The 15,516-nt window shown below is 45.8% G+C and overlaps 1 protein-coding gene across 3 annotated transcripts in view; it reads right to left on the reverse strand.

Annotated features, from left to right (window-relative positions):
* FRMD3 (FERM domain containing 3) overlaps positions 1 to 9,756 on the reverse strand; it is a 309,467-nt gene extending 299,711 nt beyond the window's left edge. For 2 of the 3 annotated variants that reach the window (XM_034647100.1, XM_034647098.1), the window contains exon 1: positions 8,980 to 9,756. In XM_034647100.1, coding sequence (XP_034502991.1) covers positions 8,980 to 9,126 — 147 coding nt within the window. In that variant the 5' untranslated portion in view covers positions 9,127 to 9,756. The remainder of the gene's footprint in view (positions 1 to 8,979) is intronic. The other variant, XM_034647099.1, reaches the window with a different exon arrangement.
* Between the last annotated feature and the right edge of the window lie 5,760 nt (positions 9,757 to 15,516).

Genomic DNA, 15,516 nt, shown 5'->3' on the forward strand with positions numbered 1-15,516 from the left:
GTACTATGTTGAATAATAGTGGCGAGAGTGGGCATCCTTGTCGTGTTCCTGATCTTAAGGGAAAGGCTTCCAGCTTTTCCCCATTGAGAATAATGCTTGCAGTAGGCTTTTCATAGATGGCTTTTATGAGATTGAGAAATGTACCCTCTATTCCTACACTCTGAAGGGTTTTAATCAGGAAAGGATGCTGTATTTTGTCAAATGCTTTTTCTGCATCAATTGAGAGGATCATATGGTTCTTGAGTCTTTTCTTGTTGATATGATGTATCACATTGATTGATTTGCGAGTGTTGAACCATGCTTGCATCCCAGGTATGAATCCCACTTGGTCATGATGGATAATCCTTTTAATGTACTGTTGGATTCTATTAGCAAGGATCTTGTTGAGGATTTTGGCATCCATATTCATTAGAGAAATCGGTCTGTAATTCTCCTTTTTGAGGGGGTCTTTGCCTGGTTTGGGGATCAAGGTAATATTAGCCTCATAGAATGAGTTTGGTAGCTTTCCTTCTGTTTCTATTTTTTGAAATAGCTTTAGGAGAATAGGTATTATTTCTTCTTTGAATGTTTGGTAGAATTCCCCAGGAAAACCGTCTGGGCCTGGAGTTTTATTATTTGGAAGGTTGTTTATCACTGACTCAATTTCTTCATAGTTAATTGGCCTATTTAAGAAATCTATTTCTTCCTGTTTCAGTCTTGGTAGTTTATAGGTTTCCAGGAAGGCCTCCATCTCTTCCAGATTGTTTAGTTTTTTGGCATATAGCTGTTGATAAAAGTTTCTAATTATCCTTGCTTTCAATGGTGCTGGTCGTGACCTCTCCGTTTTCAGTTATAATTTTAATAATCTTAGTCCTTTCTCTTTGTTTTTGGGCAAAGTCTGGCTCAGCATAAGACAGGTGGAGCCTCACATCTCCTTCTGCTTTTAATGCGTTTCTATTGCACATATCATACAGCCTCTGGAAAACTCCACTGCACACTTGTGAGAGAACAAGAGGGGAAAAGCAAACAACATCTCAAAAGGGATGACAAGACAATTCAACAGGGAAGAAAGTCATTTTTTCAAACAATGGTGCTGGGACAGCTGAAAATTCACGTGCAAAAGAATAAAGTTGGCCCTCCCACTTCACACCCTATATGAAAGTGAACTCAAATTGGATCAAAGATGAGGAGTAGCTGTGTGCTACTGTGAATTATAACAAGAAATACATATTTTGTCTTTGTCCTCGTTTTTGGCACAGAGCTCGTAAAACCCTTGCAATTTCTTAAGTGACATGAGCAATAAATGTCTTTTGTTATGTTAATGAGGTGACTTTTGGAAATCCCCTGTGGATTGGGGCTGGTTGCCAGGAGAACCCACCATGTGATTACAGGGTTGGAACTTTCAGTCCCACTGCCCAACCTCCAGGGAGGGGAGAGGAGCTGGAAATTTGAGTTCAACCACCAATGGCCAACGATTTAATCAATTGTGCCTGTGTGATGAAGCCTCCAGAAAAACCGGAAAGGACAGGATTTGGAGAGTTTCTTGATTGAGAGCTCTGGTGAGCACACAGAGGTGCTGGGAGATCAGTACTCCCCCAGAGAGCATGCAAACTGCACCCCCTTTCCCCCCACCTTGCCCTATGCATCTCTTCTATCTGCCTGTCCCCTGAGTTATATCCTTTTATAATAAACTGGTGATCTAGTCAGTAGAATGTTTCTCTGAGTTCTGGGAGCCACTCCAGCAAATTGACCAAAACCGAAGGAGGAGGTCATGGGAACCTCCGATCTCCAGCCAGTCAGTCAGAAGCCTAGATGACAACCTGGCCTCATGACTGGACTCTCAAGTGGGGGCAGTCTTGTGCAGCTGAGCCTGTGGGATGTGATGCCATCACCAGGTGGTAGACAGCGTCAAAATGGAGTTGAATTGTAGGTGCAGGTAATGTTAGAGAACTGTCGGACGTAGGAGGGGAAACTCCCTCTCCATACAGCGGAACTGAAACCAAACACTCTTGGGCTGTTAATGGGTACAGCTTTATTTGGGGGATGATGACAGTCTTCTGGAAATAGAGAGTAGTCATTGTGGTACAACCTTTTGAATATACTAAGATCCACCAAAATGTACACCTTAAAATAGGAAATTTTGTGGTATATAAATGACATAGTAATACAATAATGAATCAAAAACCTAGATGTAAAACTATAAAACTGTTAAAACAAAACATAGGCATAAGTCTTCATGACCTTGGATTATGCAATAATTTCTGAGCTATGACATCAAAAACACAAGCAACAACATAGAAAAGAAGTTGAATTTCATCAAAATTTTAAAACTTCTGGCATCATCAAGAAAGTAAAAAGACAGCCCACAGAATAGGAAAAATATTTACAGGTCATGTATTGTATAAGTATTCAGAATATATAAAGAACTCTTATAACTCAATAACAAAAAAACAATCCAATTTAAAACTGGGCAAAGAATCCAAATAGACAGTTCTCCAAAAAAGATACACATATGGCCCACGGCACAAGAGAAATGCTCAACATCACTAGGCATCGAGGAAATGAAAATCAAAACCACGATAAGATACCACTTCACACCCACTGGATGCTTGTGATCAGACACAAACAATAGCAAGTGCAGAAATCGAAACCTTGACACACTACCGAGGGGGATGTCACATGAGGCAGCCACTTCCGATAGCAGTTTGGCAGTCTTCCAAAGGTTAAACACAGATCCAGTAATTTCACTCCCAGGTACACACCCAAAGGAAATATGTGTCCACACAGAAATTTGTACAGGACTGTTCACTGCCACGTTATTCGTAACAGCCAAAAAGTGGAAACAACCCAAATTTTCACCAACTGATTAACTGATAAAATGTGACCTATCCACACAATGGAATAGCACTCAAGGGTAAAAAGGGAAGTACTGATCCATGCTGATGTCAGGGACGGCCAGGGGTCCCCAGAACACAATTTGAGAACCACCGACCCAGATAAAACACCTAGTGTGGTATTGTGGGTTATCTTCCTAGGAGGCATTTCCCCTCCACGTCCCCCACCCTCCCTCTCAAGAGACCCCCTGATTTTTAGGCATCGACCCCTCCTCCATGCCGACTGCCCCCTGGTGGGAGGTTGATTCCGTGCTGAGTCCCAGGGTCAGCTTCTGCTCACTTTGAACTAAAAGAGGCATTCGCTCCCACAGACCACAGTTCAGAGGTGGGCATGTGACTTAGGTCTGCTCCAAATGGCTGCAGGACCTTTGGTGGGAAGGCTGAGTTGGAGGTCGTTTCTCTCTGCCTCTGGAGGGTGTCCCATGAAAATGTGAGGATTGAAACCACCATACCCATTTCACTGCCAGTCTGAGGAGAAAGGCCTACAGAAGGCAGGACAGCCCTTGAATGAAGCCCTTAACTCAAGACTTGAGCATATAGAAGCCGGTAAATGTCCTTAATGTTCGAGCCAGTCTGAATTAGAATTCGTTAGATGTAGTTACAAGCCCCCAGCTGATAGACGGTCCAAATGATGTTGCGCCAACAGTATTACATTCTCTCCGCAGTCAATACGCTTCGCCTTTGCTTTGAGGACATCGAGAGATAAGATCTTAGCAGACCACTGAAATAACATTACTTTTTTTTTTTTTTAACAATATACTTAATACAAAGAGCTGGCCCATATAATCTAGGCCTAAAACCGTAAGAGCTGGGCCATGGTATTTAACAAAGTGTCTCTCTCTGCTATTCCTTTTGTGTCTGATTTTCAGTGGACTGAATGGCATTCTAGATGAGTTTGATAGAGAAAAGTGTTGGATTGTCCTTATTATCAGAAGCGGTGTGGCTGTGAGCTGGACCTCGCTTGGATTTCACCACCAGGATCATCATGGGGCCTGATATTCAGCACCTATGAGTGTTCACATGTGATCACCCAGTTCCCGTTTCAATAGATAAGAAACTGAAAAAGCAGTAAACCACTCCCTTTCTTTTCCCAGATAAATTAATTAAAATGGTGTTCTACACGTGGGTGATGTTTTGACATTTACGACGTGCTCTCATGTACATCCCCCCAACAACCCAGTGGAGGTTGGCGACTGAGGAATTACAGATGAACCATGGGGGGCCCAGTGACTTGCCCAAGGTCTTGCACCATCATAAAATGATGGCATTTAGACTTCAAGACATTCGATTCTAAGCCAAAGCCTCCCCGCTACTTAGAATTACCTCAAATATACCTTCCCATAATAGAGAGATAACAGTCAATATTGTTTCGGCTCTTACTGTGCCCAGGTACCAAGCATTACAACAAGCCCATGAGGTCTGGGCCATCATTATCCCCACTTTACAGATGAGCAAACTGAGACCCAAACCGGTAAAGTGACTTGCCCAAAGTTACCTGGCTAGTCAGTGGTGGGTGGAGCCAGGGTTCAAACTCAAGTGAGTAGCGCTTCAGAACTCGAGCTCTCAACCTCTTGGCCATATGGCCACTTCAACAAGAGTAGAGCTCTACCAGCAATGCCTGTTCTTTATCAGATGACTCAGCACTACCCAGAACCCACCAATCTAGTAAGGACAGAAGTGATTCTTAACACAAACAACAAAGGACGATCCGACAATGTTTATTGTTCTGGAATTTGATCACACAAAGATTGCCTATAATAAGCCAGGGCTTAGATAACATCTTATTAAACTTTCCTGGCAATTTTATTGTAACAATAATCATAACTCAATTTGACTTATTCTGAAAGACACTACTGCTTGTTTGCTGCCCCTGCCTCCCACACACACGGACACACACACACACACACACACACACACACACACACACACACTTCTCCATTGCTTCCATATTGCCAAAGCCCACCTCCCACTGTAGAGAGTGATGAGTGTAGACATCAGAAGCACACATTCCTAGACTCTTTTGCAGCTAGTGCACAGGTATATGCCCCAATCCCGCCCAACGAGATCTGATAAGAAGACTGATAGAAGCCTCTAGGAAAAGATCTTCCTCTGTGATAAAAAGAAATATGTGGGGAGGAACCGCCTCTTATAGAGTGGATATGGTCATGTCTGACCCACATCAGTGACCACTGCCGCCACTTTATAAGAATGACCACTCTAAGCGACATAGCTGATGTGCTGAGGATAACTGTGGGAAGATAGAAAGCGCCTGGGTCTATACAGAACCGCCGAGCAACCCTGTGGCTCCCTACCTCTGGACTTCTCATTAGGTAAGACAGTTAGTGTACTCATTATTTAATCCACTTTAACTTGGCTACTCTGTTACTTCCAGCCAAAAGCATCCTAACTCTCAAGTCTCAAGAGTCAGCTCCTGAGTGAAAGAACCCAGCTTCTGGGTTCTAATCCACGTACTTGCCAGGTGACCCAAATTGCTTAATCTCTCTAACCCTTATTTCCCACATCTATAAAACTGAGGTGACACTCCATAATACACCAACATCAATAAAATGGAGAAAGGAAAATCATGAGATAACGTGTATCCAACCACTCTGTTAACAACAGTGTTTCAGGCGAATGCAACTGGTCTACATAGTAGTTAAACCAGATTTATTCAACTGGAACTACCCATCTAACCCAACTCCCTTATTTTACAAAAGAGGAAAAGAAACATCAACTCCAAAAGGCAAGTGACTTGCTCAGTGTCACAAAACTGACTGGTAACATAATTAAACCATGCATCTCCTGATTCCCAATCCAATGGCATCATGCTACTCTCAAGATGATAAGTTCTGAGCTAGATTAGATACTGGGCACTCATTCGAGCAGCAGGTGTTTGTCGAACAGGATGATATCCCAGGTACTACTCTAGGTATTGGGGAATCCTCAGTGAACAATCACCACCACCACAAGAAGTTCCTCCACTACGGATTTAACAGTTTACAAAGGAAATTATTCAATCTACTTCTATAAATATGTATTGAATGCCTAATATGTATTAGACACTAGTCCAGGATTTCTGTTCAAACACAAATCAAAATTCCCACCCAATGCCAATAATATCAACCATGTTTACGAAGCTTTGCTAAAGAATACAATTTACTCAATAAAAGTCAGTATTGAAAATGACAAGTTCATTAGAAGGAGCTGTGAATAACCATGCCAACATCTGAAAAAAAGTGGATAGAATGGGGAAGATGGCTAGGACTCCACTCTACTCAAAGCAGCAAGACTGAATAAAAGAGGTTAGAATTAACTCACGTCCTTCTACACTATCCAGACTTTAAGGGTTGGCTCAGTTGGAAAGGTCCAGTAGGAGGTATTCAGCTACATTCTCCAGGCCTCCACCTGGTGCCCTACACTCTCTTTTTGCTCCCTGTTCATTTGGAATTCCTCTTCCTCAGACCTAAACATTCACACCCTAATGACCTGATGGGACAGCATCCTAACCTCTGTGGAAAGAGAAGGAGCATGTGACTTTCAGACTCCTCTAGAAATGGATACCAGGCGGCTGAGACTGGGCCACGAGGATGTTTCTTTGAAAGTTTTCTCTGTCGGGGCGCCTGGGTGGCACAGCGGTTGGGCGTCTGCCTTCGGCTCGGGGCGTGATCCCGGCGTTGTGGGATCGAGCCCCACATCAGGCTCCTCCGCTATGAGCCTGCTTCTTCCTCTCCCACTCCCCCTGCTGTGTTCCCTCTCTAGCTGGCTGCCTCTATCTCTGTCGAATAAATAAATAAAATCTTAAAAAAGAAAAAAAGAAAGTTTTCTCTGTCAGTTATATAACTTGTAACAGAATAATTAAAAGCTGTTGTTTTGGGCGGGGGGAATTCCTTAAGTCCCGTGCTGTGCAGGTTATGGAGGAAGGGTGTGTGTGATACTGTACGACAGTCTCTACACTTCTTAGCTTTGTGATTCCCTGGAACAGAGGGAAAGGCAAGCAAGGAAAGAAGAACAGGTGGATTCCCCCAGGGCATGCGCGGGTGACTCCGAAACGTTCCTTTTTCAAAATACCATTTTGTTCGAAGTTTAAACAAATGGAAGGTTTTTCGGGACCCTGTACCCAGAAGTGTAATTTCACTTCCTGGGTTTGAAAAAGTCTAGGAAGGTAAGGTCCAAAATTATCAATATAGGATCTTCTCATTCACCCTTATTGGTTAAATACTCATCACCATTTGGGGGCAGAAAGAGCAGAAAAAGATGTGCCAAAAATGACACATTTGAGTTTCAAACAATTGCACAATCACCATCGTGGAATATAGCATTTTAACCTCTTTGGCATTAGGTGGGCTGTACGAACTCTAACTTGCCAAACTATTATTAGACTGGCTACAATGTATTGTTTCCCAGGACACCGGAAAACAAACACGAGCCCTTCGGGGACTACTTATCTATTCTAAGGAAGCCTAAGTCCCGAAAGGCATAAAACTCAGTGGTGTCAACTCCAGTAGTGTCAACTCCAAGTGGGACAGGACTAGGCGCACGGAGGACTGAGAAAGGAGAGGAGAACTCAACGTCCCTGACTCTGCTGCTGGTCCCTCCAGTATTTACATATTCGATAGGGGTTAAAGGATCTGTACATCCACTTTAGGACCTAAGGCAAAGTGCACCAACAATTATGTCTGGATCACAACACTGTACACGCCAAGCATTTCTGTGCAACCCCGTGGCAGGAGGAAAAACTGCCTAACCTGCTAATCCTTTTATTATTAAGTTTAGCAGCCCTGCTTCGCTCAGAATGAAATCCAAGATCCTCCAGAAAATTCACTGGGAGCCTACTCTCCTGGGAGATCATGGGGCACCACATTCCTGCCTTGAGACTTGTCCAACCGACTGCTTACGAATTAGTTGCCACTGTCTCTGTGTCACAAACTTCCACAGGCAAACAAACAAACGGGAAAGACCTTTCCTTCATTCATTCATTTTGGGTTAACACAGCCCAGAGACCTATACCTGCCACTGAGAGACGCTGCCCCCATTCATCTCTCAAGGGAACTGGAGAGTGTGCTCTGTATTTAAAAAACAGTCCTGGAGCCTCAAGACTGGGGTAGGCAGAAGAGGAAATCCCGGAGATAAATAAGCAAATACATTTAAAAGTCAGAAGCTAATTGTGCGGAGCTCTGACACAACCTTTCCAGATTGTGCGCGCCTAGTGGGTCAAAGGAGAGGGCACACACCTGCCTACATATACGCGCACCGAAAGTGCGCGCGCGTGTGCACACACACACAAACACACACACCCTTGCAGCTCACGCTACATCTCCTGCAAGCTTAAAAGCACTTACTACCCGAGGATGCGGCTGCCAGGAAAGCTACCTTCGCCCAAAGAACTATTGCTTTCTCCAACTTGAGCAAGAGCAATGTCCACCAATATTCCAAGGGGCCCTTCTTCCCGGGACCCAGGTCCTGCAAGGTTCCCTCCCTGCTGGCCTCACAGCCCTTTTCCTTTCTCTAAAATACCGACTTCATGATTCTTTTTGGGGTAGCTCCAGTTCCGCGCAGCGCGCGCCCATCCCTCAAGGCTGGAGCCCAGGTCTGTCCAGCCTCTCTCACTCCCGGGAAACTTCCCCGCCGCCCCACGCGGAGTAAAGGCCAACGGAAGGAGGGCGGCAGGGATGAGAGCGGGTCCCTGGGGCTGTGGGCACCTTCGGAGCCCGGGCGCCAAGAAAGGAATGAGTGAACCCGAGATGGTGCATGCCTTCTCCACGTGGAGGAAGGGAGAAAGGAAGAATGGGCGACATGCAGGTGTCCCTCTAGGCTCTCTGAGCTCCCATTTCCTGGCGGGGGAGGGAATCGAGGGGTTAGCCTCTCCCAGGAGACAGCTGCCCGGCAGCCCCAGCCTAGGCGCAGCGAGACGTGCGCGCAGCTTGCAAGCCTGGGAAGGGGCCCCGGCGCTGATAACGCGCCCCATCCCTGGGTAGGGCTCTCAGCCTCACAGGGCGGGGAAAGAGAAATCGGGCTTTCCAGCAGGCCCCCGCATGGGTTCTCTCGCCCCTGCCCGCTCACGCCCACCCGCAGAGGCCCCCGCGCCCTCACCCAGGGCAGCCCGTACCTGGATGTGGCAGGAGATCTCCGAGTCGTCCAGCAGCCGGATGGTGCATTTCATCTCCTGGCTGAGCGATTTGATACTGGAGCTCCGAAAGTGGATCATTTTCATGGTCCTCCTGCCTCTCGGCACACAGTGGCAAAAGGCGAACATGCACCGCGGCCCGGGGAAGCGAGCAGGAGGCTCGGGGCCGGCGTGGCGCTCGCCCGCGCGGACCGACACACTCGCGCACTCACCGTCCCGGACACCGGGTGCGGCTCAGCCCCGGGACAGCAGCGGCGACGGGCGCCTGCGGCCACACATGCCTGGCGGCCGGGGCGCGGCAGGCGGGTCCCTCCCTCCCCTCCCTCGCCTCCGCCTCGCCGGCTCCTTTCCCCGCCTCCGCCCGTCGCGCGCGCTCCTGCGCCTCCCTCCGCCTGGGCTAGCGTGCAGAGGGTGCCCCGGGCCCGTGACCCTGGGCGGGCGCGCCACGCACTCACTCCCACGCGCGGGGAGCCGCGAGAGGAGGAGGCGGAGGGACAGCTGGCGCCGGTGGCCGGGGTGCCCTGACAGTGGCCTGCTTCGCCGTCGCCGCCGCCGCTGCGTCAGGCTGGGCCCGGCCGCCTCCTCCCTTTCTGGCCGTGATCGCTCCGGCTCTTGGTCACGCTCGTCCCTGCCCCGGCTCCCCCACGCGCCCGACAGCACCCTGCTCTACTCGGCCCCAGGGACCTGGCTGCGGGTGGGGGGTGAAGGGCGAGCCCGACCTGCACCCGCAGGGAGGATTCCACCGCGGGAGAGTATTGGACCGAGGACGAACCCCCCTCCCCCCCGAAAGTGATATGAGGGCCTGGTACGGCTGCCCCAGGAATATGGATAATAGTAACAATCTCTAGTACTCATGGGTATTTTTAAAGGCTTTATTTTATTTAATATTAACTAGGAATCCATCTCCTAAAAAAAAAAAAAAGTCAGGGGTGCCTGGCTGCCTCAGTTAGTAAAGCATACTACACTTGATCTTGGAGTCGTGAGTTTGAGCCCCACCTTGGAGGAAGAGTTTACTTTAAAAAAAATTTTTTTTTTTATCAGAGCCTTTCTTAAGCAATTTCTCATTTATAACTCCCAACATCTCAGTACGATTTGTGGTAGCAATACCTTAGACCTTAGCAAGAGGGTCCCTATCCTACACCTCCCCCTTTAGGGACCTTCCTCCAGCTCCCGCCCCCACCCCCTTGCCCAGGAATAGAGATGTGTTCCGTCCTGTTTTATACCAATCTCTGGGTCTTGGGGACCCCGGAATTCCCTGCCACCGCCAGGTTGGTGGGATCAAGGGGATCAGCTGCCCCTGTGTCTTCCCCAGGGTGGATCAAACCCCCCTGTGGTGTACCCACAGGCCCACGGGGTGGCCAGGGGAGGTCTGTGGAGGCGGATGTGCGGAGGATGCGTGTGGAGGCAGGCATGTCCAAGAGCAGGAAGAGAAGGGCCTCTCATCCTGCAGCCCTTTCTGAGCTGTTCTGCTTGTTCAAGGCAGCAGTAAGAAATATTTGTTAGAGGAAGGACTTTGCCCAGCTGTCACCTCCTGCCACAGCTGCACAGATCCCCCTCATCCAAAAGTACCCTGTCCTGAGGGTGCGGGAGGGAAGCCCAGCCATCTCACCTACCCCGGGTGCACTCGGACGGGCTGGGCATGCTCCAGGACACCCTCTGGGCTTGCCTGTGGCCTGGTGGCCCCTGCATTGTACTTGGACTTCTCCCTCTGTCTGCTCTTGCTTCCTCCCCATGTTGCTCACTAATAAATACTCTACAGCCAAACTTGGCCTCAGTATCTGCTTCCGGAAACTCCAAATTAGGACAATTTGTCAAGATAAGAAGATATTTAACAGTCAATAGCTCGATTATTGCTTTTAAAAATTATAATAGTATGTGGCCTCCATGTGTACGCTTGCCCTGGGCTGGTGAATACTAGGGCAGGGCCTACCAGGGAGGTCAGCACGAAGGGTCTGGGAAGATGAGGATTTGATTTGTGGGCCAGCTCCTAGCCAACCCTGGGGACCTGGGGAAAGTCTTTTCATTCCTTTTCTAAAATTCAAAGGTGAGCACATCCGCCCATCTCACAGGTGGCTGAGACGCTAGGATGAGGCAAGGCCAGTGGAGGGCAGGTTATAGTCTGTAAAGCCCCATATGCATGTATGAAGTGGCTGTGATGGGCCCCAACTGCTACGAGGGTTGCATCATCTCTCCTAAACCAAAGAACAGATCTAAGATAGCCTGGAGATCAAAGAAAACTCACCACCCAATACAGTCCAAGCTTTTCCTTTGAGGCTACCTACTCATCCATCCTTATTATAATGACCTTTTGGCTTCAAAAGAGTCATGCTCAATACCCCAAAACTGTTATCTCGAATTTCAAGGAAGCAAAATGAGACCAGCAAGGACAGTAGGAAAGAGGACAGAAGAAAGATCACCCAAAGTGGGATTGCAAGCCACAGCATTTTGAGGAAATGGAAAAGAATCGAGAAGAATCTAGGATTGGTTATCTGACCAGGTTTGAGATGAAGTCTGAGTTCAGCTAGATAGGTTCTGGAAGCCTTTGGCAGATGTGGAAAACAACCAGGTAAGTTACCATAGATGTTCGCTTGCATTGAAGTAGCCATTGAAGACAAGGCTTTGGGAAACCAAGCCGCCATGTTCAAAAAATAATGTGAAGAAAAAATAATAATGTAAAGAGCAAGAGGAATTCAAAGAATGAGCTCAAGAGATGAGTTTAAAACTAGACCATTTAGGGGCATGTGACTGGGTCTTGATGCAACTCTAGACCTGGGGGTTGTAAGTTCGAGCCCCAGGTTGGGTGTAGAGATTACTTAAAAACAAAACAAAACAAAACAAAAAATCCTGGACCACTTAAAGCAATGGCACACTTAGAGTCCTAAACTCTCTGCTCAAGACTTTTAGAAATCTATGTTCTTTCTGCAGCAGAGCTAAACAAGTTTTTTTATTAATTGAACTGCAATTGAAAACCGAACTCAAAGTTAGTTGAATTAATCACCCTCACAGATTTCATGTGTGAGAGGTAATTATCATTGAGAAAAGTGGGAATCTGGGAATAGAAATGGGATCATGAAAGAGGATCTGGATAATTCCCAGTAACTCAAACTCCCAAAACCCAGGCGGGAGCAGAAGCAAAGCTTCTCCCCTTATATAATGAGGCTGTTCCTGCCCTGCATGAAGACCCTGTTCTGACCTCTCCTGAGCCAGTTACCTTGGAAAGGAGAGCCAATCTCATCCCCATCCCTGGCCCCCCACCTCTGAATACTCTCATTGTTAATACTGAATCAGATCCAGGCATACCCGTGGGAGGCCAATTACAAAGTTGCCCCCAGGAATAGAAAGAATTGCAAGGTGTTACTAATTTAAATTGAAAAGGCTGTGTGTGAATAAACCTAAATTCGTCAATGTGAGTGTACTTCCCGGTGACTCTGGTTTCAGAGTACTATCTAAATTAATTGACTGACTGACTTGGACCCAGCTAAATGAAAATGAGGAGGAAATATCCCGACTGTTGTACCGGAAAGAATCCAAAGCCCCAAAGAGAAGGAACTATTGAAGTGGATTTTCATATGTAGCCAGCTCACCTCTCCTGTCACCTTGTCCCTAGAGGGGGCCTCCACCAAGGCTTTCAAAGAATCACTGGTGAAGGAAGCAGCACCATCTTTGAAAACTACCACAGTGGCTATTCCCTGTGACCCAATGCTGTGAAAGACACCGCAGCTGAAAGGAGCCCCCGGATTTTAATGGGGATGATGGGAGCCTGGAGTAGCAGAAGATAAATAATGGTACTTAACCTTCAGTGCCAAGAAGGACAGGAGGACAGTCATGAGCAGTGGAACCCAAGTAGACTTCAGAGTGATGTGACCCACGGGGATTTGGCTAATAGCTGAGCATCGAACTAAGATCCTATCTGGTCTGTAGGACAAACAAAATGTCTAGGTTTAGTGAACAGAAGTCTGATTATCCCCCACACACAGAGACAAAATTCCCCAATCTGAGCCTGGTCTCCTAGACAACCAGAAACACCTGAGTAAAGAAAGGTGGGTCTATCTGAAGAATAAGGCCATCGGCCATAGCAGTGAAGAACTGGCAAGGGCTCATTCTTAACAAAGAAGTGGCAGCAGGAGAGATTGTGGAGTCTTATGCTCAGTGGTGTTAATTGCTGCTCCTTGTCAAAAAACGTCACAACCCATGGGTCACAGCATTTTGGTGAGCCACAAACAGAAAACAGGTGGTCTGCCACAAAAGATCCCTGGTTGTAAATACTGTGTATTGATAGAAAAAAAACATTTGTAAGCATTTTTACAGCCATCAAAAATTGATCATTGAAAAAAGAAACACCTAGGTATAACTCTAGGAAAATATGTACGAGGTCTATATGGGAAAACCAAAACTGATGAGAGACATCAGAGAACTAGATCAATGGAGAGAGATTCCATGTTTGCGGATGGGAAGACTCCACACTGTTAAGAAGTCAATTCTTCTCAACTTGATCTATGGACTCCGTGCAATTCAAATCAAAATCCCAGCAATTCATTTTGTGGATATTGACAAACTTTTTCTAAAGTTTAAACGGCAAGGCAAAAGACTCAAAATAGCCGACACAGTAGTGAAGATAAACAAAGTCGGAGGACTGACACTATCCGACTTCAAGACAACATAAAGCTACAGTGATCAAGACAGTGCAGTATTGGGGGGGGGGAAATTTTAAGGACAAATAAATCAACGGAACAGAATAGAGATCCCAGAAATAAACACACACACACACACACACACACACACACACAGTAAACTGATCTTTAAGAAACAAAGCCAACCCAGTGGAGAAAGGATAGGGTTTTTTACTATTATCTTTTTATGTGCTGGAACAGCTGGGCATCCACTTGCAAAAAAAATTAATCTAAACACAGACCTTGGGGAGTCTGGGTGGCTCAGTCAGTTAAGCATCTGCCTTCAGCTCAGGGATCTCAGGGTCCTAGGATCCAGCCCTGTGTCAGGCTCCCTGCTCATGGGGAGTCTGCTTCTCCCTCTGCCCCATCCCCATTCATGCTCGTTCTCTCCCACTCTCTCTCTCTCAAATAAATAAAATCCTCAAAAATAAATAAGCACAGATCTTAAGCTGTTTATAAAAATTAACTCAAAATGGGCCATAGACCTAAGTGTAAAAGGTAAAACTATAAAACTGCTTGAAGATAATATAGGAGAAAATCCAGGTAACCTTGACTTTGGTGATGACTTTTTGTTTTCCTTTTTTTTTTTTTTTTTTTTTGGTGATGACTTTTTGTATACAACATCAAAAGCACAAGAAGTTGGACTACATTAAAATTAAAAACTTCTACTTTGCAAACAACACTGTTAAAAGAATGAGAAGACAAGCCACAGACTGGAAGAAAATATTTGCAAAACACAAATTAGACAAAGGGCTTGTACCCAAAATATACGTACAACTCTTTAAACTCAAAACAACGAAAACAAATAATCCAGTTTTAACAGAGGCAAAGATCTAAACAGACACTTCACCAAAGATATATGGGTGGCAAATAAGCATATGAAAAGATTCTCAACAACACGTCATTAGGGGATTGCAAAATTAACATTATTGAGACACTACTGCACACTTACTAAATAGCTAAAATTCAGAAGAATTTTAGAAAGGCTAAGCCAGCCCCTAATCAGTTCACTGTCTCCCTGCATGTGGATGTTGAAATGATACCAGACACACAGCATTTGGGAGACCAACTTACAGCAGAGTAATCGAGATCAAAAACTGGAAGATATCACGGAGACATACATTTTTTGACAGTTCCTAGGAAAACCTGAATAATAATACTTCCGATGTGCCAGATGGCAAGTTGTTGGGCTATTTCTATATTAATAAAAATACTCACAGTTTGTTTTATCAATAAAAATAAAAGACACTGTCTCTCATTTTAAAAAAATAGCTAAAATTCAAAACACTGATAACACCAAATGCTGGCAAGGATGTGGACCAACAGAAGGTCTCAAACATCACTGACAGGAATGTAAAATGGTACAGCCACTTTGGAGGACAGTTGGATAGGGTTTGTTTGTTTGTTGTGTGGTTTTTTGTTTGTTTTATTTACTTAGTTTCAGAAATTGAATTTAGTGATTCATCAGTTGCATATAACACCCAGCGCTCATTACATCAAGTGCCCTCCTTAATGCCCATCACCCAGTTATCTCTTCCCTCCACCCCCCCTCCCCTGTAGCAACCCTCAGTTTGTTTCCTAGAGTTCAGCACCTCTTACGGTTTGCCTCCCTATTTTCATCTTATTTTTCCTTCCCTTCCCTATGTTCATCCGTTTTGTTTTCTTAAATTCCACATATGAGTGGAACCATATGGTATTTGTCTTTCTCTGACTGATTTATTTTTCTTCGCATAATATACTCTAGCTCCATCCACATCATTGCAAATGGCAAGATTTCATTGTTTTTGATGGCTGAGTAATATTCCCTCTTATTTACCCACTCATCAGTTGACAGACACTTGGGCTCTTT

The sequence above is a fragment of the Ailuropoda melanoleuca genome, chromosome 17 (assembly GCF_002007445.2).
Source record: "Ailuropoda melanoleuca isolate Jingjing chromosome 17, ASM200744v2, whole genome shotgun sequence".
Lineage (NCBI taxonomy): Eukaryota > Metazoa > Chordata > Mammalia > Carnivora > Ursidae > Ailuropoda > Ailuropoda melanoleuca.